This window comes from Oncorhynchus mykiss, chromosome 6 (assembly GCF_057628025.1).
Source record: "Oncorhynchus mykiss isolate SJ-2025 chromosome 6, ASM5762802v1, whole genome shotgun sequence".
NCBI lineage: Eukaryota > Metazoa > Chordata > Actinopteri > Salmoniformes > Salmonidae > Oncorhynchus > Oncorhynchus mykiss.
The window spans coordinates 50,107,580-50,132,604 of record NC_143027.1 but is presented as its reverse complement, the minus strand read 5'-3'; the positions used below and the strand labels follow the sequence as shown (position 1 = coordinate 50,132,604).

At 40.9% G+C, this 25,025-nt stretch overlaps 1 protein-coding gene across 6 annotated transcripts in view; it reads right to left on the bottom strand.

Moving 5' to 3' along the window:
- si:dkey-220o5.5 (actin filament-associated protein 1-like 2) overlaps positions 1 to 23,043 on the bottom strand; it is a 101,169-nt gene extending 78,126 nt beyond the window's left edge. The window contains exons 1-2 of one of the 6 annotated variants that reach the window (XM_090238142.1): positions 22,800 to 22,981; positions 11,509 to 11,635 (exon numbers count right to left, since the gene is read on the bottom strand). Coding sequence is in view for 1 of the 6 variants with exons in the window: in XM_036980386.2 (XP_036836281.1) it covers positions 22,800 to 22,815 (16 nt within the window). In the remaining 5 variants the exon portion in view is untranslated. Of the gene's footprint in view, positions 1 to 11,508; positions 11,636 to 22,799 lie in introns of all 6 variants that reach the window. The other 5 variants (XM_090238146.1, XM_090238143.1, XM_036980386.2 and 2 more) reach the window with 5 other exon arrangements.
- Between the last annotated feature and the right edge of the window lie 1,982 nt (positions 23,044 to 25,025).

The window sequence follows — 25,025 nt, the reverse complement described above, 5'->3', positions numbered from 1 at the left end:
ACGCCCTGAAGCCTTTTTCACAACAATTGATCCGCTCTACTTGAAGTTCTTGATGATCCGATAAATCGTTGATTTAGGTGCAATCTTACTGGCAGCAATATTCTTGCCTGTGAAGCCCTTTTTGTGCAAAGCAATGATGACGGGCACGTGTTTCCTTTTAGGTAACCATGGTTGACAGAGGAAGAACAATGATTCCAAGCACCACCCTCCTTTTTAAGCTTCCAGTCTGTTATTTGAACTCAATCAGCATGACAGAGGGATCTCCAGCCTTGTCAACACTCACACCTGTGTTAAAGAGAGAATCACTGACATGATGTCAGCTGATCCCTTTGTGGCAGGGCTGAAATGCAGTGGAAATGTTTTTGGGGGATTCAGTTAATTTGCATGGCAAATAGGGACTTAGCAATTAATTGCAATTTATCTGATCACTCTTCATAACATTCTGGAGTATATGCAAATTTCCATCACACAAACTGAGGCAGCAGACTTAGTGAACATTAATATTTGTGTCATTCTCAAAACTTTTGGCCATGACTGTACATTATGCCCTGAATCTATCCTACCACGCCCAGAAATCTGCTCTTTTTATTCTCCGTTCCCAACACACTAGATGACCAGTTCTTATAGCCTTTAGCCGTACCCTCATCCTACTCCTCCTCTGTTCCTCTGGTGATGTAGAGGTTAACCCAGGCCCAGGCGCTCGCATCTGTTGATTTATGTAACCGTAAAAGCCTTGGGTTCATGCATGTTAACATCAGAATCCTCCTCCCTAAGTTTGCTTTATTCCCTGCTTTAGCACACTCCGCCAACCCAGATGTCCTAGCCATGTCTGAATCCTGGCTTAGGAAGGCCACCAGAAATTCTGGAATTTCCATCCCCAATTACAACATTTTCCATCAAAATAGAACTGCTAAAGGGGGTATCTACTGCAATCTACTGTAGAGATAGCCTGTAGAGTTCTGTCATACTATCCAGGTCTACGCCCAAACAGCAGCATACCACCCTGCATACCACTGCTGGCTTGCTTCTGAAGCTATATGCAGGGTTGGTCCTGGTCAGTTCCTGGATGGGAGACCAGATGCTGCTGGAAGGGGTGTTGGAGGGCCAGTAGGAGGCACTCTTTCATCTGGTCTAAAAAAATATCCCAATGCCACACTGCCCCGTGTAGGGTGCCGTCTTTCGGATGGGACGTTAAACGGGTGTCCTGACTCTCTGAGGTCATTAAAGATCCCATGACACTTATCGTAAGAGTAGGGGTGTTAACCCTGGTGTCCTGGCTAAATTCCCAATCTGGCCCTCAAACCTAATAACCTCCAGTTTACAATTGGCTCATTCATTCATCCCCCTCCTCTCCCATGTAACTATTCCCCAGGTTGTTGCTGCAAATGAGAACGAGTTCTCAGTCAACTTACTTGGTAAAATAACAGATAAATAAAAAACAGTTTGAGCTTCTACTTGTAAACATCCATCTCTCCAGAAATAAGTCCCTCACTGTTGCCGCTTGTTATAGACCCCCCCTCAGCTCCCAGTTGTGCCCTGGACACCATATGTAAATAGATTGTCCCCCATCTATCTTCAGAGTTCATACTGTTAGGTGACCTAAACTGGGATATGCTTAACACCCCGGCCTTCCTACAATCTAAACTAGATGCCCTCAATCTCACACAAATTATCAAGGAACCTACCAGGTACAACCCCAAATCCATAAACATGGGCACCCTCATAGATCTCATCCTGACCAACTTGCCCTCTAAATACACCTCTGCTGTTTTCAACCAGGATCTCCGTGATCACTGCCTCATTGCATGCGTCCGTTATGGGTCCGCAGTCAAATGACCACCCCTCATCACTGTCAAATGCTCCCTAAAACACTTCTGCAAGCAGGCCTTTGTAACTGACCTGGCCTGGGTATCCTGGAAGGATATTGACCTCATCCCGTCAGTAGAGAATGCCTGGTTGTTCTTCAAAAGTGCTTTCCTCACTTTCCTCACCAAATAAGCATGCCCCATTCAAAAAATGTAGAACTAAGAACAAATATAGCCCTTGGTTCAATCCAGACTTGACTGCCCTTGACCAGCACAAAAACACCCTGTGGCATACTCCACTAACATCGAATAGTCCACGTGATATGCAACTTTTCAGGGAAGTCAGGAACCAGTACACACAGTCAGTTAGGAAAGCAAAGGCTAGCTTTTTTAAACAGAAATTTGCATCCTGCAGCACTAATTCCCAAAAGTTTTGGGACACTGTAAAGTCCATGGAGAATAAGAGTACCTCCTCCCAGCTGCCCACTGCACTAGGAAACACTGACACCACCGATAAATCCACAATAATCGATCATTTCAATAAGCATTTCTCTACGGCTGTCCATGCTTTCCACCTGGCTAACCTAACCCCGGCCAACAGCTCTTCACCCCCCACAGCAACTGGCCCAACCCCCCCCCCCCCCCCCCTGCTTCCCCTTCACCCAAATCCAGACAGCTGATGTTCTGATAGAGCCGCAATATGTGGATCCCTACAGATCAGCTGGGCTAGACAATCTGGACCCTCTCTTCCTAAAATTATTACACTGTGTTAACAAACCTCCAAACAAGCTTCAATGCCATACAGCACTCCTTCCGTGGCCTCCAACTTCTTTAAATGCTAGTAAAATGAAATGCATGCTCTTCAACCAATCGCTGCCCGCACCTGCCCGCCGGACTAGCATCACTACTCTGGACGGTTCTGACTTAGAATATGTTGACAACTATAAATACCTAGGCGACGTAATTTACAAAATAGCCTCCAACACTCTACTCAGCTAATTGGATGCAGTCTATCACAGTGCCATCCGTTTTGTCACCAAAGTCCCATTTACCACTGCGACCTGTATGCTCTCGTTGGCTGGCCCTCACTACAAATCCATCGCCAAACCCACTGGCTCTAGGTCATCTATAAATCTTTGCTAGGTAAAGCTCCGCCTTATCTCAGCTCACTGGTCACAATAGCAACACCCACCCGCAGCACGCACTCCAGTTCTCTGCTGCCAATGACTGGAACGAATAGCAAAAATCACTGAAGTTTATCTCCCTCACTATCTTTAAGCGTCAGCTGTCAGAGCAGCTTACCGATCGCTGCAGCTGTACACAGCCTATCTGTAAATAGCCCATCCAACCAACTACCTACCTCATCCCATATTTGTTTTTCTTCTCTTTTGCACACCAGTATTTCTACTTGCACATCCTCATCTGCACATATATCACTCCAGTGTTAATTGCTAATTTGTAATTACTTCGCCACTATGGCCTATTTATTGTCTTACCTCCTTACTTCATTTGCACACACTGTAAACAGATTTTTGTATTGTGTTGACTGTATGCTTGTTTACCCCATGTGTAACCCTGTGTTGTTGTTTTTGTCGCACTGCTTTGCTTTATCTTGGCCAGGTCGCAGTTGTAAATGAGAACTTGTTCTCAACTGGCCTACCTGGTTAAATAATGGTGAGAAAAAAAATAATGTAGCCTAAATTTTCTGGTTTGGATGATCGTGTTACGCTGATGCACTTCCGTGAATGTCTGAACATTGCATCCCAAAATAAACTGGTCATATTCAGGACATAATGTTGTAAGGACTGTTTGAGCCAAATCTTTCTGTGAAAAAAACAGTGTTGCCAGCTCAAATGCTGACTGTTGCATCAATCGAAATGGGACGTTATAAATAAGCTTTCTAATCACACCGGTTTGAGCATATGCTGCAGGGACCACTGTTGAATGATCACACCCATGTGTTGGTACGCTTCAAAAGGCTAGAAGAGACCCAGCTTTTGTCAAATTAACGTCATATTTCACATTTCGTAGCAGATTAGGAGAATTTAGGCAGAAGGTTAGGAGAATTAGGTTAAGGTTAGGAAAATAGTTATGGTTAGCTAAACCCACCCCCCCAAAAAAGTGCCACAGGCTCGTGGACGCGTGGTCACGAGAGTTAGCTCTCGTTCCATTGCTTTTCTTCAGACATAGGAATTCTCCGGTTGGAACATTATCGAAGATTTATGATGATAACATACTAAAGATTGATTCTATACTTAGTTTGACATGTTTCTACGACCTGTAATATCACTTTTTTAACTTTTCTTCCGACGTTCAGCTAGACCTGCACTGGCGTTTGGATTTGTTTACCGAAAAGGAGAAGCTATTTGGACATAAATTATGAACTTTATTGAAAAAATCAAACATTTATTGTGGAACTGGGATTCTTGGGAGTGCATTCTGATGAAGTCATAAAAGGTAAGTGAATATTTATAATGCTATTTCTGACTAATGTTGACAACAAAATATGGCGGATATCTTTTTGGCTGCTTTGTCTGAACGCTGTACTCAGATTATTGCATGGTTTGCTTTTTCCGTAACGTTTTTTTGAAATCTGACACAGCGGTTGCATTAACGAGAAGTGTATCTCTAATTCCATGTATAACACTTTGTATTTTCATCAACATTTATGATGAGTATTTCTGTAAATTGATGTGGCTCTCGCAGCAGAACTAGGAAGCAGTCTTGGGAAAAGAGGGTGGCAAAGAAGGGAGTTGCAAACATAGGATCTGTGCTCCAGTATTCCCTTTAGGGAGTTTTTCTTTACTATCCCCATGAGAAGGACTGTCACCAGGAAGGTATACATTTCACTAATTGTGGTTGTCCCAGCCACTCCTGGCTCTCTCTTCTCCTGTAGCTCCAGGGCATAGCGATTGGTCTCTGCTATGTCTCCCACCAGCTCCTCTGTCAGAAACAACCTGAAGCACTCTGCCTCAGATGGAAATGGCAAGGGGTGTTGCACTCCAGATTGGGACTCGTCAACGCAAACAGCAGGGCCAAAAGGGGTGAAATGGCTGGCAGCCTTCCAGCTACCACAGAACTTCTGTACTTCATCCACTGTCGGTCTGCCTCCATCACCACCAGCATCTTCAAAGGGAACAGGGACTTTGTCAGTGGACAAGGGGTCCTCAGATTTAGGGTTCTCAATGGCTGGGGGGCAGCTCCTCACTGTCACTGTCAGAATCTGATTCCTGACTTTCAGACTCATTGTCAGAATTTTTAAAAATCTCCAGAATTTCCACATTTGTGAGTTGTCTCCTTTTGAAAGACATTGCTAATGCTACAGCTTAGCTCACTAGCTATATACATAAACAACAACACTGAATGGCTCAGAGTGGGAGTGAGAGGTTACATGATTGACTGCCTGCACGCGCCATTTGTATCAATAAATCAATATCAGAAAATGTTTTGTGTGGTAATTTATATATTTACTGTTTTTTTCACGTTTTTCAAGTTCCGGTGATAAATCATGCATTCCGATTCTTGCATAGATTGTAATGGGCACATATTATGTGTGTAAAACACTTTTTTGAAGGTTGTACTGATTATGATGAGCTAAGCTAATTCCAGCTATGTGTGTGGAGCCATGTTTGTTGACATACAATGCATTCTTGGTTTCACGTAATCGTCTGTCGGACCAAAGATGCTATAACAAAATGAGGTGACTAAGGGTTCGCTCATTTTTTGAGAACTTCAGGAAGTGAATGGTGGGATGTGAACGATGGTAGACGACACACCCCTTCAAAATGCATACTATTAACAGAGCAAACTCATCTTGTCTTCTCTTATTATCTTTGGTTTGTGTGAGGGAAAAAAGCATGGCGGTGCACTGAAACTAATTGTCGGATTACTTTCGATTTCTAGAAAGTGTTTTACTCAATTATTTTGATCAATGGTGAGCTCACCCGTGATGTGATTAATTATAAATAGTGACTGCTATTAGCTAATTCATATTGTAGTTTGTCAGCCGAGAGTTATATAAATATGACCGCTTGTGTCTTTCCTCCGTTAGCGCTAGGACAAATGTAGCCTACATTTTTCCGGTTTGGATGATTGTGTTATGCTATAGATACTTCTGTGAATATCTGAACATTGCATCCAGAAATAAACTGCTCACATTCTGGACATAACTTTGCAAAGACTGTGTTTGCGTAAATAGTTTCTGAAAAAAGTGTGGCCAGCTCAAATGTGGATTGTTGCGCCATTCGAAACTGGCCGCCCTAAATAAGCGTTCTAATCACATGGGTGTGATCGTATGCTTCAGGGTCCACTGTAGAATGATCATACACGTGTGATGGTACGTGTGAAAGGGTTAAATGTCACACATGAAACCATATTTTCACGTATTAAATGTTGAGTTCAAATGTTAACACCACCTTTTCACATGTGAGGAGAATGACATGTTTTCACCTCACATATGAATTGCAGTTTCACATGTGAGATTTGCGGTTTCACATGGGAAAAACATTCACTTGTGAAAATCTCACATGTAAAATTTCAATCAATTGAAAATCTAATTTCTAATGCTCAGGTTCACACGTAAGAAAGCATACAGTGCATTTGGAAAGTATTCAGACCCCTTCACTTTTCCCACGTTTTGTTACGTTACAGCCTTACTCTAAAATTGATTTTTTTTAAATAATCTCAATCTACACACAATACCCAATAATGACAAAGCAAAAACGTTTTTTTAGAAATGTTTACAAAATATTCTACTTACATAAGTATTCAGACCCTTTACTCAGTACTTTGTTGAAGCACCTTTGGCAGCGATTACAGCCTTGAGTCTTCTTGGGTATGACGCTACAAGCTTAGCACACCTGTATCTGAGGAGTTCTCACATTCTTCTCTGCAGATCCTCTCAATGTAAGTACTGACGCTGGAGAAGAAAAGCAGGTACGGGGATTTGAACATTTAATGTGGAACAGACATCGAACAGAACAGGAACAGCGTCAGAACCAGGTAACAAAATGACAAACGAACATTGATCTTGAAGCGGGGAACAGAGCTAGGGAACAGACAAATGTAGGGGAGGAAATAAACACAAGTGATTGAGTCCAGGTGAGTGCAAGGAATTGCTGACGAGGGGAGCAGGTGTGCGTAATGATGGTGGCAGGAGTGCATAATGCTGGGGAGACTGGCGCCTTTGAGCGCCAGGGAGGGAGAGCGGGAGCAGGCGTGACACGCAAGCTTTGTCAGGTTGGATGGGGCTAGTCGCTGCACAGCTATTTTTAGGTCTCCAGAGATGTTTGATTGGGTTCAAATCCGGGCTCTGGCTAGGCCAATTAAGGACATTCAGAGACTTGTCCTGAAGCCTTGGCTGTGTGTTTAGGGTCTTTGTCCTGTTGAAAGGTGAACATTCACCCCCTATCTGAGGTCCTGAGCACTCTGGAGCAGATTTTCATGAAGAATCTCTACGTACTTTGCTCTGTTCATCTCTCCCTCCATCCTGACTAGTCTCCCAGTCCCTGCTGCTGAAAAATATCCCCACATGATGCTGCCACCGCCATGCTTCACCGTAGGGATAGTGCCAGGTTTCCTCCAGACGTGACAGTTGGCATTCAGGCCAAAGAACTCCATCTTGGTTTCACTAGACCAAATAATCTCTTTTCTCACGGTCTGAGAGTGTTTTAGGTGCCTTATGGCAAACTCCAAGCGGGCTGTCATGTGCCTTTTACTGAGGCCTGATTGCTGAGTGCTGCAGATATGGATGTCCTTCTGGAAGGTTCTCCCATTTCCACAGAGGAACTCTAGAGCTCTGTCAGAGTGACCATCGGGTTCTTGGTCACCTGCCTGACCAAGGACCTTCTCCCCTGATTGGAGGCCACTGAATGATGGAGGCCACTGTGTTCTTTGGTGACCATCAATGCTGGTCACCAGATCAGTACCCTTCCCCAGATCTGTGCCTCGACAAAATCCTTTCTCGGAGCTCTACGGATAATTCCTTCGACCTCACGGCTTGGTTTTTGCTCTGGTGTGTGCTTTTCCAAATCATATCCAATCAATTACATTTCCAAAAGGTTGACTCCAATCAAGTTGTAGAAACATCTCAAGGATAATCAATGGAAACAGGATGCACCTGAGCTCAATTTCGAGTCTCATAGCAAAAGGTTTGAATACTTATGTAAATAAGGTATTTCTGTAAAAAAATATATATTTTAAAAATTAGCAAAAAAAATGAAAAACCTTTTTGCTTTGTCATTATGGGGTATTATGTGTAGATTGATGGAGAAAAACACTAAGCACACACCCAAGACAACGCAGGAGTGGCTTCGTGACAAGTCCCTGAAAGTCATTGAGTGGCTTCCTTCTTTTCACTCTGTCATTTAGGTTAGTATTATGGAGTAACTACAATGTTGTTGATCCATCCTCAGTTTTCGCCTACCACAGCCATTCAACTCTGGAACTGTTTTAAAGTCACCATTGGCTTTACATTTATCCCATTTTAAATGCAGGCTGCAACATAACAAAATGTGGGAAAAGTCAAGGTGTGTGAAGACTTTCTGAAGGCACTGTATGTGAGCTTAGTTCAACTGTCGTACCCCATCAGAACCCAAAATATTAGCTTGTTTAACTCCGTCTTTAAACAAATTAAGTGCAAACAGCCTAAAAATATGGTTAAAACTACCATTTTGATATCATGGATAGTCAATACATAGCAACTAACTGTGGCACGGAGTACACTTTTAATGTTTCAATGAAGGATTGCCGCTTCCAACACCTTTAATAGAGTAATGGTGTTATTATATGGTAATAGTGTTATTTTATGGTGTAACAATAATGATTGTACGAACTTTAACCCAGGTGCAGAGAAACACAGCAAGCAGAGGTAAGGATAAATCCAGATATTTTACTTAGAGTCTTGACAGAAACAAGGCAACCGCACAAGAGCACACTAATAAAACATGAGACCTAAGCACAGATACAGGCCAACTGAGGAACCAAAATAACATGGCAACCAGGTGAACAGAGAAGTTAATTAAACACAGGTGAATCTAATAAGCAATACTCAGAGTAACCTGGAAACTAGAAAACAAGGTAAGAGTGCCCTCCAAAGGTAACCTATGGAAACAACAATCAAATAAAACAGAAGCTGTGACAATATGGTGCAATTCTCTTGGGAGTGAGTTACTTTTGTTCCATTAATATCAAGAAAAACTTCTGAAGTCGAGAACAAAATTCTTGGTATTGCAAACAAAAATAATGATATTGAAAGCTAAAAAACAGAAACTCCAATGTTTTGAGAGCAAAAAAAAAATATTGCAACAAAATATTTTGTAAATGTAGTTAGATTTCCATCCAATATGCAGAGCCGGGCGGCCCAATACAATCACTACGCAAAGCTGCGTAGGGCCCCGAAAATTATGCAAGGGCACTGCATCCCCCTCGTGTCAAATCAGGTGTCAATGTTTATAACTTAGATGAGAGCATGAAACGGAACTATCCTTCTGGTCACGAAAAGAGAAAAAAAAACTAGAGTAAATTGTAGGAACAGCAATCAGGTAAACTTGTGTTCTCTCCTCTCCATGTTTGATGTCAGCAAATAACAGTAACATTAAGTTGATTTGCTAGCTTGCAGTGCATCTCTCTCTAGTCTGTCTGTCTTGCTAACCCAGCTGGGCAGTGCATCTCTTGGTCTGTCTGTGTCTTGCTTGCTTGCACTTCCAGGGCTGTCACTTCCAGGGCTGTGTTCTGTGACTTTGTGTCTGACAAAAGTGAGAGTGAAATACAACTATTTATTATGTTTGATAAACGCCAATGGGCAACGGTGTTTAAAAACTGCAGCTCGGAAAAGATAACTGCGACGCGTGTAAACATGCGTTCATATGCGCGTGCACGTAATGAAACTCTCTCTTCAGCAGCAACCTCTGTGGGGACCAGTTGTCACGCCCTGACCTTAGTTATCTTTGTTTTCTTTATTATTTTTGGTTAGGTCAGGGTGTGACGAGGGTGATATGTGTTTTTGTCCTGTCTAGGGTTTTTGTATGTTTATGGGTTTATCCAATCTAGGTGTTTTTATGTCTATGGTTGCAGAGATTGGTTCTCAGAGGCAGCTGTTTATCATCGTCTCTGATTGGGGACCATATTTAGGTAGCTACATGCCTTGCATAGTTTGTGGGTTATTGTCTATGTATAGTTGCCTGTGTCAGCACTCAATGTTTACAGCGTCACGTTTGTTTTGTATAGTTTGTTAAGTGTTCTTCGTTCATTAAAAGAAGAATGTATTCTAATCACGCTGCGCTTTGGTCTCCTTAATACGACGAATGTGACACCAGTCCAGACAATATATGGGCGTGATGGCACTCCTCATAGGCGCACATCATTTTCAAACAAGACAAAGATTATCTAAACTCAGCAAAAAAAAAAAACGTCCTCTCACTGTCAACTGTGTTTAATTTCAGCAAATTTAACATGTGTGAACATAACAAGAGTCAACAACTGAGACATAAACTGAACAAGTTCCACAGACATGTGACTAACATAAATTGAATAATGTGTCCCTGAACAAAGGGGGGTCAAAATCAAAAATAACATTAAGTATCTGGTGTGGCCACCAGCTGCATTAAGTACTGCAGTGCATCTCCTCCTCATGGACTGCTGTGACACACCGTCCCAGATCATGACGGACACTCCACCTCTAAATTGATCTTGCTCCAGAGTACAGGCCTCAGTGTAAAGCTCATTCCTTCGATGATAAACAAAACTCTGACCATCACCCTCGATGAGACAAAACCGTGACTCGTCAGTGAAGAGCACTTTTTGCCAGTCCGATCTGGTCCATTGACGGTGGGTTTGTGCCCATAGGGGACGTTGTTGCCGGTGATGTCTGGTGAGGACCTGCCTTACAACAGGCCTACAAGCCCTCAGTCCAGCCTCTCTCAGCCTATTGTGGACAGTCTGAGCACTGATGGAGGGATTATGCATTCCTGGTGTAACTCGAGCAGTTGTTGATGTCATCCTGTACCTGTCCCGCAGGTGTGATGTTCGGATGTACCAATCCTGTGCAGGTGTTGTGCCACTGTGAGGACGATCAGCTGTCCGTCCTGTCTCCTTGTAGCGCTGCCTTAGGAGTCTCACAATACAGACATTGCAATTTATTGCCCTGGCCACATCTGCAGTCATCATGCGTCCTTGCAGCATGGCTAAGGCACGTTCACACAGATGAGCAGGGACCCTGGGCATCTTTCTTTTGGTGTTTTTCAGAGTCAGTAGAAAGGCCTCTTTAGTGTCCTAAGTTTTCATAACTGTGACCTTAATTGCCTACCGTCTGTAAGCTGTTAGTGTCTTAACGACTGTTCCACAGGTGCATGTTCATTAATTGTTTATGGTTCATTGATCAAGCCTGGGAAACAGTGTTTAACTTCTTATAGGCAGGTGGGATGGTAGCACCTGGCCAACATCCGGTGAAATTGCAGAGTGCAAAATTCAAATGACAGAAATATCAATATTTAACAATCATGAAAATACAAGTATTATACATCAAACTAAAGCTTAACTTCTTGTTAATCCAGCCGCTGTGTCAGATTTCAAAAAGGCTTTACGACGAAAGCACACCATGCGATTATCTGAGGACAGCGCCCCGCATACAAAAGCATGAAAAACATTTTTCAACCAGGCAGGTGCGACACGAAAGTCAGAAATAGCTATATAATAAATGCCTTACCTTTGAAGATCTTCTTCTGTTGGCACTCCAAAAGGTCCCAGTTACATCACGAATGGTCCTTTTGTTCGATAATGTCCTTCTTTATATCCATAAAATCTCAGTTTAGCTGGAAGCGCCAGATTCCCTCCTTCAAAATGCATACAAAATGAATCCCAAACGTTACCAGTAAACTTATCCAAACAAGTCAAACCATGTTGATAATCAAACCTCAGGTACCCTAATACGTAAATAAACCAAATTTAAGACGGAGAATAGTATGTTCATTAACGGAGATAAATAACAAAGAACGCGCTTTCATCCACGTGCATAGAAACACTACAGCCAAAATGGGAGCCACTTAGAAAAACTACAACTTCTAGCTAATTTTCCCAAAAACCAGCCTGAAACTCTTTCTAAAGACTGTTGACCTCTAGTGGAAGCTTTAGGAACTGCAATCTGGGAGGACTTCGCCTCATAATAAACATGAAACCCATTGGAAACAGTGGTAGGCTGAATTTTTTATTTTATGGTTTGTCCTCTGGGTTTCGCCTGCCATATCAGTTATGTTATACTCACAGACATTGTTGTAACAGTTTTAGAAACTCTAGAGTGTTTCCTATCCAAATCTACCAATTATATGCATATCATAGCTTCTGGGCCTGAGTAACAGGCAGTTTATTTTGGGTACGCTTTTCATCCGGATGTGAAAATACTGCCCCCTACCCAAGAGAGTTTAAACCCTTTACAATGACGATATGTGAAGTTATTTGGATTTTTTACCAATTATCTTTGAAAGACAGGGTCCTGAAAAAGGGACGTTTCTTTTTTTGCTGTGTTTCATCTCTCAGTCAAGTTTTACTCCGGACAACTCTGGACTAATGCAAGATGGAAAGCAATGGATTGACATTGACTACTGATTTATATATTGATTTACTGGGCAATATGGATGCACATCCCTCAGTAAATAATAACCATCAAGTATTCAGCCAAGCCATAGCATAAATAGTATTTTATATTTGAAAATGTATTGAAAGGAAATCTAAAATTAATAATAGTATTGTTATCTATAATTTACAGGTGCTATTCTTAAATTTGTCAGTAGAGGAGATGCTGGATCATCAGCCAGTACAAGAAGAAACTCAGTACATCCACATCCAGCCTCAGCCAGTACGAACACAGACCCAGTACAACCGGCTTCAGCAAATACTAACACAGACCCAGCACTGGCAACTTCAGCAAGTACTAACACAGACCCAGGTGAAGTACAGGCAGCCTCAGCCAGTACTAGCACAACCAGAGGTGTACAGCCAGCATTAGATACAAGCAGCTCAGACCCTAATAGAACAGTTGCTGCTCCACCAAATTACCCAGAAGATTGGCCCCCAGTCTTAAAATACTTTATGAGGACTGAGTTAGTGTGTAGAGGTCCACTCAAACCAGGACTGGATTTGTTTTACCCTAAAGGCAAGTCTAGATGATGTTTCCATTCAGGCCTAATTACAGAGACAGCTGTCAAATGGGGAAAAGATTACCAGGAGCTGGCTTTCATACTCAATCAAAAACAACGCTGTGTATTGTTTTTGTTGAAAGCTCTTTTCTACAAAAGAACTGCACAATCATAAAGGAATGTGTGAATGACTGGTCAAATATTAATGCCATTCTGAAACACCATGAGGGTAGTCCTGAACACACCAACAATATGATTAAGTGGAGAAAACTTGATCTGCGCCTAAGTCGGTGACAGACTCTTTACCAGAATCAAATGACAATTTTGGAGGCTGAAAGAAAGAGATGGCGGGATGTCCATACTAGAGTCGACCGATTATGATTTTTCAACGCCGATACCGATACAGATTATAGGAGGACCAAAAAACAAAGTGTTGGAGAAGAAAATAAAAGTGCAATATGTGCCATGCAAAAAAGCAATATCATCAAACGTGTAGTTAACTAGTGATTATGATTGATTGATTGTTTTTTATAAGATAAGTTTAATGCTAGCTAACAACTTACCTTGGCTTCTTACTGCATTCGCGTAACAGGCAGGCTCCTCGTGGAGTGCAATGAGAGGCAGGTGGTTAGAGCATTGGACTAGTTAACTGTAAGGTTGCAAGATTGAATCCCCGAGCTGACAAGGTAAAAATCTGTCGTTCTGCCCCTGAACAAGGCAGTTAACCCACCGTTCCTAGGCCGTCATGGAAAATAAGAACGTGTTCTTAAACGACTTGCCTAGTTAAATAAAGGTGTAAAAAAAATATATAATAATAGGCCAAATCGGTGTCCAAAAATTCCGATTTCCGATTTTTATGAAAACTTGAAATCGGCCCTAATTAATCGGCCATTCCGATTAATCGGTCGATCTCTAGTCCTTACACGTTTAATAAGTATCACCCGTCTCTGGCTGAAAGAAACCTAGCATTCATGGGTTCATCAGACAAACTCTTCCAACCAGATAATGGAACCTTCCTAAAGGAGGTTGAATTACTGGCTAAATTTGACCCCGTTATGGAAAATCATCTTCAATTTTGCTGAGATGGAGAGACACATGCTCATTACCTTTGGAAGTGCAAATAGAATGCACTGATATAGATTGTGATAGACAAGATTCTGGAAGCAATAGTGACTCAAGTATCTTGGACTGTACACCTGACATTAGCCAGGAGCGAATGTCCATTTATTCTGAGAAGCGTGGCTTTAAAGGAAAAGTCAGAGATCAAGGAGCACTTCCTCTGCTTTGTGAATGTTGAGGTTACAACAGGCTTGAATCTGTCCACTGTCATCTTAGATAAGCTGAACGAGCTGAAGATTCCATATGAAGATTGCAGAGGGCAAGCTTATGATAACGGGGCCAACACGAAGGGCAAGCACCAAGGAATTACAAGCCAGACTGCTAAAAAAAAATCCCAGAGCTGTGTTCGTCCCATGTGGAGCACCTACTCTAAACCTTGTCATTGCAGATGCTGCCAAATCTTCAAAAGATGCAGTTGGGTTTTTTGGGCATGTGCAAAAGCTCCTCACCTTCTTTTCAGCTGACATACAAAGATGGAGTGTTTTGAAAAACACGGGAACATAAATGTGAAGTCATGGAGTGACACAAGATGGGAGAGTAGGCTCCAAAGTGTTCATGCAATCAGGTATCAGGCTTCTGAGGTTTGGGAGGCTTTACTGGAAGCCAGACAGATGGTCAACGATCCTGTGACCAAAGTGGAGGCACAAGCACTTGGGTCCTACCGCTTCTTGATTTGCTGTGTCATATGGTGTGAGTTACTGACAATGACAAACAAGGTAAACAAGCACCTCCAATCCGCCTCAATGCAGTTGGATATCGCAGTGAATTTGATCTCAAATGCAAAGGCCTCCCTCACAACATACTGGGAAACTGGATTCTCTGAGGCCCAGACAACAGCCAAAAGCATTTGTGAAGAAATGAATGTGGAGGCTGTTCTGAAAGAAAAGAGACTGGGAAACAGCAAGAAGCATTTCAGCTACGAGGCTCCTGATGAACCAGTGACTGATGCACTGAAAAACCTTGAAGTCAACTACTTCAACATTGTAGTCGACTCTGCTGTGACATCCATGGATGAGAGATTTGAAACACTCAACCAGGTGAAAACCAAATATGGAGTGCTGTTGAACTTCAGCACTGCCTCTCATATGTCCAGTGAATCTTTAAAGGCTCACTGCATGGAAGTTGAAAACACTAACCTTCAGAGATGACTGTGACATCAGTGGAATGGATCTGGCACACGAGATTCAGAATTTACCTGATCTGCCATCAGATAAGATGACTGCCATTGAGCTCTATCCTAACCTTTGGATAGCCCTAAGAATTGCAGTCACCCTACCAGTAACAGTAGAATCGGCAGAGAGGAGCTTTTCAAAATTAAAACTCATCAAAAGCTACCTGTGGTCTTTCATGTCACAGGAACGTTTGAGCGGTCTGGCCACCATGAGCATAAATCATGACGTGGGGAAACGCATGTCCTATGATGACGACATTGATGATTTTGCCTCAAGAAAGTGGAGAAGATAAATATTTTGATGGTATGATTTTAATTCAATCATTTAAAATGTTTATACGCAATAACATTTAAGATTGTATGGCAGAAGTGCATTTGTGTAAATGACTGCTTAACAATGTGACATACTTTCTCAATTTCTTCCAGACAGTCCAGATAGACTGGTACCCATGCTGATGCTGAAAATGCCCAGGCTGTAGAGGGAACCAAAGTTAATCACACAGCTGTATAGGTTTTATTTTACCATATTGAGACATACAGCTGCAGACATAGCCTAAAGGCTTATGTTTACATTATATAGCCAAAGCTAATCACATACCTGTATAGGTTTTATTTTACTATTTTAAGACATATATCTGCAGCCATTTCCTATAGGCTTATGTTTGTATTGTATAGACAAAGCTAATTATATAATATTGTGAGGACTGGACTAATATATCGGTGAACAAATCGGAATCGGACGATATTAGATAAAAATGGCAACATTGGTATCGGCCCGATGTCTAGTTTTACATCGATGTGAAAAACCGATGTCAAAGCTGACGCGCATACCTATATAATGTAGGCACATGACATAATGATGCCACGTAAAAGTTTGCGCTACATGTGCAATACAGCATTCCTAACCAAGCCCACAAAGTCTGCTGTGTGGATCGAGCAGTCAACAAGTCGATCAATCATTTCAGCGAGACAACTCAAAGGCGAAATCTATTAATGCCAAGATAATGGAATTCATTGCCCTTGACAATCAACCGTTCTCTGTCGTGGGTGATGTTGGCTTTCACGACTGGTCAAGCACCGGCGGAACACACTAACGTTACCAAGTGCGCTGTTGTTCAGATGGTGCCCTACCGGAGTTACACTGTGATAGCGTCACTGCTATTAGCTTCACGACATACTATGGAACGCCGTTTGGGCCTTTGAGTGTCAAAAAAGATACACGTCAAATAGCACTATTTGACGGTAACACTATTTGACGCGTTAAATAAGCTTTTAATTTAACACATCAAATATTAATATTATTTGACACACCGTTCTATTATAGAATGTTGTGTGTTCTGAATTTGCACATGCAAACCAAGCGCCACCACTACTATAATGGCACTGTCAAAGCTGTACAAAAAAGTCTGCAAACAAGCAAACACCGGCCACGAACAATGTGTTTACAATACCGCGTTGGTAATAAAGCATAATTTGTTCGACCGCAACTTCTGGGGTAGCTAGCTAGCTTTAGCTTGTTACCTAGCTAGCACCAATACAGCCAGCCTTAAAACAATGACCAGTAGAAACTGCAGTCATTTTCACTATTCTTAGCAATGATTTAGGAATCCTTGAGAGTAAGTATTAGCTAGGTAGCCACTTGTTATTCGCCTATTGAAATTGAACTTCAGTTCATGAAAATAAATAGCTAGCCAGCTACTTAACCCTAACCCAAAGCTAACGTTATAAGCAGCCAGCTAGCTTCATCTGGTGAGTGAGGCTTGGCCGGGTTATGTGTTGTGAAGCTAGCCACAATAAGGATTATGCACAATAGTGGAATTTGCAGTTTGCCTTCAAAATAAAAGTACCTATTTGAAAGTGATGAAGGTTACAAATGGTGGAATTATGCCATATTTAGACTAGATAATGTTAAATAAGGTTGTAACGTGAAGCAAAATGGGGTATCAGTCTACTCGGTGACACCCACAGAACACAACTGTGAAGAGTTTACCCAAATATTAGCGTTGTAGCTCTTACCGCAGGACTGTGACTGTGTGAAATCACATTGACATTCACATTGCACTGTACAGCTTTACCTAAGGATTTGGGATCAATGAAATGGGGTAACAGTCTACTCAATACCCAAGATATTTTTTCCTAACATCCTCCTCAGAGGTATCAGACTACAAAACATCCACGCAGTATTGTATTTCCTCATGAATAGTGTTCAATACACATAGGTTGGCAATAAATATGGCTCAATACACAGTCCCGCAATAAGAGCTACAATGCTAATGTTCTCTGGGTGTCACTGAGTAGACTGATACCCCATGTCATTGATTCACAATCCAAAGGTAAGGTTGTACAGTGAAATAAGTATGCCCCCAATGCAATTCTAAAGTACAAAACATCCAATTTGATTTCAACAGATTTTTGTCAAATGAACTAATTGTTGTCTTTTGTTGATTTTATATAACAACATTCCGACCTCGTTTTGCATAATCTATTCAATTATGGCATAAATCTAATATTTGTATTAATTTGAATCAGTGTCAATGTAATACTTTTATTTTGAAGGCTAACCGCAAAGTCCACTATTGTGGCTAATCCTTATTGTTGCTAGCTTCACATAGATGGGTCCAACCACCATCAATCAAATAAGAACTGTCTTATAAATTAAGGTTATTTTAGATGATGACACCTAGCTATATAGTTGATATGCTTTTAGGGAAGAGCATTGTTTGCATCCATGAACTAGCTAGCTTTTTTTTATGACCAGCAAGACAACTTTACCAGTATCAATCGCTGTGACATATGAAATACGAGTGATAGTGTCGTCAATCTGTAATAAATACGTAAAAATATTATGAACGGGTTCAATTATTATGTGACGTGCAGTCATATTCAGGTCCTGATTGGTCAACAAGCTTATTTGACACATCAAATAAGTTTTATTTCACATGTACCTTTTTTGACATACAAAGACCCAAACGCCGTTCCATAGAAATCCTGGTTGAGAATGAAACGACTGAACAAATGAACAACGAAACAGCACAGTAAGTAAGTGAAAGAAATAGGTTTTGATTATGTTAGACTGGTAATGGGGACATATGTAAATGCCAACAAAATAACTTTTTGGTCAGTGTGGTGTGTGTGTAACCTTTATTTAACTTGGAAAGTCAGCTAAGAACAAATTCTTATTTACAATGACGGCCTACCCTGGCCAAAACAGGACGAGGCTGGGCCAATTGTGCGCCACCCTATGGCACTCCCAATCACGGCCGGATGTGATACAGCCTGGATTCGAACCAGGGACTGTAGTGACACCTCATGCACTGAGATGCAGTGCCTTAGACTGTTGAGTCCATGTGTGTGTTAACTATTTAACTGTAATAGAATGCTTTAAAAGGCTGAAAAACTGTTTAATATCGGTTATCGGTATTGGGTTTCTTTTGCAAGGAAAATATTGGATATCGGTATCGGCCAAAAATGTCATATCGGTGCATCATTATCAGGCAGCCGAACCAAAGCTCAGTGTTATTTTATTAGTTTCTACATTTATATTTAACACATTTTCTTATTTATGTTAATGTTAATATTCACTTATCTTAAGATTCTATACAAAATATTATATTCAATAAATATTGTTTGTTTATACCTCATTCTGTTCTGTATACACTACCGGTCAAAGATTTTAGAACACCTACTCATTCAAGGGTTTTTCTTTATTTTGACTATTTTCTACATGGTAGAATAATAGTGATGCAATTTTTTTTGTAGTAACCATGTTTCCAACCTTTTTATGTGAGTAAAATACTTTGGATAAAACATTTCATATCAGGCCTGATGGAAACAGAACATTTATTTTTGTGAGAAAACCATCAGTATAGTTGAAAAGGTAATGGAAACCCATTTAACTTGTATGTTTTATTCAGTACATGGGAATTTAACCGCAAAAGGTTTTTTTCTGTGCACTATGTCATCATACACATCACATCTTCAGAAGAGGGAAAAACACACATGAAACTACACACGTTTCTGAAAACCACGTTATTTTCAAATGTGGTGTTTTTTGGAAGGGGAAACATTGGCCAGTATTCATAAAGTATCTGAGTAGGAGTGCTGATCTAGAATCAGTTCCCCCATGTAATCGTATATATTATGATCTAAAAGGCTAAACTGTTCCTAGATCAGTACTCCCACTATAAATACAGGCCCTGAAGGATTGTTCACTGAAACCATCCCAGAGGTGTACAAGGCTTGAGGAAAACTTATTTAATTTGCATTGAGATCACTGGCCCTGTTGTTTCTGGTCTTCAAAGTAGGTGACCATTCATTTCAAACCACACAGAGAGACTATTGACAGAATATGCTAAATCCGTGGACTTTGAAGTTCATTATACATAAGTCATGTTTTCAAGTGGGAGCTTTTCAACTATATATTTACAAAACTAATGCTGTTTTAAACTGGTAGCATTTTCCACATTTAAAAATGCTTGAGACCTCCACTCCACAATGTAAAATAAGGGACTAAAGCAGTGGTAGTCACAAACATTTCTGAGGGAATCACTTTTGTAAAGGGTCTGGGGGGGGGGGGGGGGGGGGGTCACAAAGTCAAATTGACTCAGACGTTATATTAAATGGGTTTATACATGATATTTAAGATTCTATTAACATGGACCATCAAGCTATTTCATTATCCAATTCTCTATTTTAGGACAATTGGGTATCAAAAACAAATGTGCAATATAATTTGATAAATCTTTAGAATTTGACCTTATTGACATTATTTCAATGAAAGTTATAGCACAAGATACACTACCGGTCAAAACTTTTAGAACACCTAGGTGAAGCTGTTTGAGAGAATGCCAAGAGTGTACAAAGCTGTCATCAAGGCAAAGGGTGGCTATTTGAATAATCTCAAATATTGTAACGTTCGTCGTTAAGGGTAGACTAAGGCGCAGCGTGATTTGAGTTCATCATATTTTATTAAAATGTGAACCAGCAAAAAAACAATGAACAATACAACGAAAGAAAAGCTTCTTCGTGAAAAAATACATGCAACCAAACAAAGACAAGATCCCACAACTGAAGGTGGGAAAAAGGGCTGCCTAAGTATGATCCCCAATCAGAGACAACGATAGACAGCTGCCTCTGATTGGGAACCATACTAGGCCAACAATGAAAAAGAAAACATAGATATACAAAAACTAGAGTACCCACCCTAGTCACACCCTGACCTAACCAAAATATAGAGAATAAACAGGGATAAGGTCAGGGCGTCACAAATATAAAATAGATTTTGATTTGACACTTTTGTGGTTACTACATGATTCCATATGTTATTTCATAGTTTTGACGTCTTCACCATTGTTCTACAATGTAGAAAATAGTGCAAATTTAACAACAAAAAAAAAACTTTAATTAGTAGGTGTTCTAAAACTTTTAACCAGTTGTGTGTGTCAAATCAGGTAATGGCAAATTTCTTTCTGAAGGAAGTTTGGTTTGGAGTGATTGAAATACATCAGAAAGCTATTGGAAAGTTCAGAAAAACATCAGGGATGATCATCAAACAATCTTATTTATGATCAGTTAATTTCCCTCAGTTATTCTGCACAGCTTGTGTCGTAGGTGGAAACAGAAGACATGTACGTGTTCCTGAGAGTCCTGGCTTTCAGGGATGTGGTTACAGTTGCTAATAGCTCCTTAAATTCCAGAGCCAAATTCATAGGAAGGAAACGATTTTGAGATGCGCCAGAAGCGCTATAATCCACTTTTCCCGCTTTGTTTGTCCCAGCCACTAATAAGGCTACTCTGGGGTTACTCACATAACCAAGGTTCTATGAACTAAGCGGCACATTCAGCTGACTGAGGAAAACACAACACATTATTTTTGATTACACGCAATGACTACGCCTGGGCTAAAGCTATGGTAGGACATTCATGTGTTGTTGATGTAAAGCTATGAAAAGTCTTCAATGGTGACAGAAGAGTTCCTGCTCTGTTGTGCCTAGTCTCTAAATGAGGGACTCTGTAATGGGGTCGGTGGAGTGGGTTGAGGTGTGTGTGTGTGTATGCGTGCTCTTTAGAAGCGGCAAGATGGTGAAAAGTAGATGTGTCTTAATGAGGAATGTTGATCTCCTAAATTAAAGAGGTCTCTATCCTACCATCAACACAACATCCTGTTTCTGGGCTGCTATGGGCTTGGCACTGCAGCCTTTGAAGTTGCTGTGTGTTTGCCACACATATGTACACATGATCAAAACTGAGATCAGCGATATATACAATCTGTGGCTATGGGGCAATGGCTGACAGACTGTCAGCTTTGGCATGATGGCTTTAAGCTGTACACAATCACCTACCTTAAGAACAATTCACTCAAGCTGTGTGAATGTTGAATTTCATGGGTAAAGTCTATTTCTGGTCAAGACTGAAGAAAGGCTGAAGTGTTTAATGCCACCCAAATGCAATTTGTGTGTGCGAGAGAGAGAGGGACAGAGAGAAGACAGAATGTGAGTGGGTGAGTGTGTCTTGCAGCTTGTCTGTTTTGGGTGGAGAGCCTGCGCTTGTTTTCCTTTTCATCCAGTGGTGACCAGATAATGACAGCAATTGGGTAGAAGGAAAGCGGTGAAGAGAAAAAGCTGCTCTGATTAGCATTTGTGGAGCAGTGAAAGAGATGCAGGCCATGTGTCTTGGTCAGGATGTAATATTATCCATGATGTAATTTTGTTTCCAAACAGGGTGAGTTTTGGAGCACTGAAAGCTAAATAAAAAGCCTGTTAATTCAAGGTAAAACAAGTTGCTTCAGTGCTTCTGAGAACTCCTTTAACTCCTTGAGAATTTAAATGGGCCAGACTTTACCCTTAAAATAAACAATCCTACTGGTTTTTCTCTCTAGAGATTTCGTAGTTGTTGGGAAAACAGAGTAGGGTATTTCCGATTGCTTTTCTTCCTGCTATTCCATGATAGAAACCACTGAGTCACATTATCTCACTGAAAAACACGATGGACTCAGGGTCACTCACATGAGCTCTTTTTTTGGACTTCCATGGCGTCAATAAAACTTCCTGCATTAGCCAATGAGTCTAGTGTCACTAAATTCCAAATAGATAAATTCATGGACTGATTATTAACTGTTGGCCTAATTAAGCAGGTGGTGCGCACTGATGTTAAACAGGAAGAGCAGGGCTCTACTATCACATTTCTCTTCGCTACATTTTGTAGCATTGCGGCTGCACTGTTGCGCGCAAAGAAAATGCCACAACGTGGAAAAAATGTATATGCATTTATGTAATATCATAGTAATATATAGGCTAGTAGCCTGCGTTATATCCCAATCAGTTAACCTACTTGAAGACCTAAAGGTTATGCATATAATAACAAAGTGATAGCCCCTAAGTCATGTCAGGTAGGCTAGATGTTGATCAAAATGAATACAGCTTGGAAGAGAATTTACTAGCACGTTTAAACCTCGTATCCTGGTAGCCTACTTAACCATAACAAATCGGTGCAATGAATGCCCATGGTTAGGTATTGCTGTCTGTATTTATTAGATAAATGGATAGTCCCCTTGCATCCCACTGATGTTCAGCCTACCTTTTTGTTTGTCCATCCCTGGAAATGCTCAAAGCGTCCCTGGGAAGTTTATTTTCCCCCCGATATCATAGCTGTGTCCAATATGAGCCACTGTTCTCTCCGACGACAATATCTTAGCTTGAGGTTCTATAGGTTGAGGTGATGAGACTAGGCTAGTCAACAGTGAAACTCCAGCTCAACTCGTCGACCAGCAAAAACCATAAGAAAAGTCACTCCCCTTCTCACTTTTGCAAAAAATCTACATAAAGCGACCACTAGGGGCGGAGGACCACTGGGGAGGTGGCGTGTGTGTGTGTATGTGTGTGTGTGTGATGGGTGGGTCATGCACCCCCAAAATCTGAGGGAGCACAAAGTATGTGAGGATGGCTAGGGGATGATATCCTGAAGTTGGAGAATTTAGCATTTTTCAAACACCTGAAATAGCTTTCCCTGCAATCTAGAGCGATAATCATTATGCTTAATTCTATGTCAAAAATATATGTATTGTTCTACATTTCTAAGCATTCCTCTTGAGCTGTCTGTATCCTCCTGACTGTATCCTCCTGACTGGGGGGCGGAGGGGGGGGGGGGGGGGGGGGGGGCAAGATATGCTTCTCTACAGCTCTGCTAAAATCTGGGTAAAAGATTGAAAGGAAGGTTATGCTTATTCAGTACATTTAGTAATTGATTGCTTTTCTAAAGTCTACCACTTTTGCCAGCAGGTTTGCCAGCAAAACGTTAGACAAGCAATCTACTCTAACTTTATTGATAGCCTGAAATGGCTTATTGGTACCTAGTTATGAGGTTGGAAGATTGGGAACCTATCTGGGCTAGCTAAAGCCGACTTCATAAAATGTATAGGTGGCTAGTGGCTAATTACAAATCTGAGGGGGCAGGTGCCCCCTATGGGCATGACGCGTGTGTGCGTGTGCATGTGTGTGTCAAGTAAAGATAAATGGATAGTTCACCCAAATGACAAAATTACATATTGGTTTCCTTATCCTGTAAGCATTCTATGGACAAGGTATGACAGCAATCCTTACTTTGGTTTGGTTTTGTTTACCTGTTTTCTTTTGTGCATTTGTGGCACAAATCCAATAAAAGTCAATGGGAACAACATAAGCATTTTCACACTTCATGTCCAAATCATTGCTAAGTAACTTAATTGAGGTACAAAAATCATTTTATTTAATACTTTAGGATGATTTGGACATGAAGTGTGAATACGTGAATATTTTTCCCATTGACTTCCATTGGATATGTGCCACGAATGCTACAAAGTTAGTATTTGAAACAGTGGCCAGGTAAACAAAACCAAAGCATGGATTGCTGTCATACATTGTCCATAGACTGCTTACAGGGTAAGGAAATTAATATAATTTTGCAATTTGGGTAAACTCTCATTTTAAGTTAAGGCCAGACATAGCAAAAATGTTTCAAATCACCCTTACTGGAGATGCCAACGACCAACAATATATAGCCTACACAAAGATGGAAAATACATTTTCCTCAAACCAAAAAATGCATTTTATTTCCACTCACCATTGATCATTTCAGTCCTCTTTCACCTTAGTTTAAATGAGAAAATATGCTTGTGTGCATTCATTGCTGTGTATGTTTTGCACCCTAGTTGCATCAGAATACACAAAATAATGTACAATATCTGAGCTCAATCTTGCAATGGTACTAATCAATCATATACACTTTCTTCATTATATTAGTTATCAAATCAGGTTAATCTTAAACTACATAAAACTCAGTATTTTAATGACTTACAGATTCAAAAAACCTAGGATGTGAGGTACAAACCAATCACTCTAACTCAATATTTCCTTAAATGTTTTCCCCAGCCCACTTTCAAATACAAAGCATGAAGATAAGCTTAGATGATGCTGTGACAATGTCTTAACTACCATGAGAGTGCTTGATACAGTGAGAGCATTTGAAAGCATTATGAATAGGGAGTATCCTCAGTCAGGTCTCCCATTGGTAAAGATAATGTCATCAATATTATATACTGGAGCATGGAATCTAGAAGATTGTCTATTACCCTCATCATCGAGTGAACAGTTTCCAGCTCAAGGGCTTGTTCATAATGCAATCCTTCCGGGCCCCTTGTCTTTCAAAAAACACAGGCAGAACTAAAACCAAAAGCAAAGCAGTCACAAAGTGGATATGTGCAATGACCACTCAAAAATGTTCTTAGATAGAATACACTGATGTTCCATGGTTGACTTTCATACATCC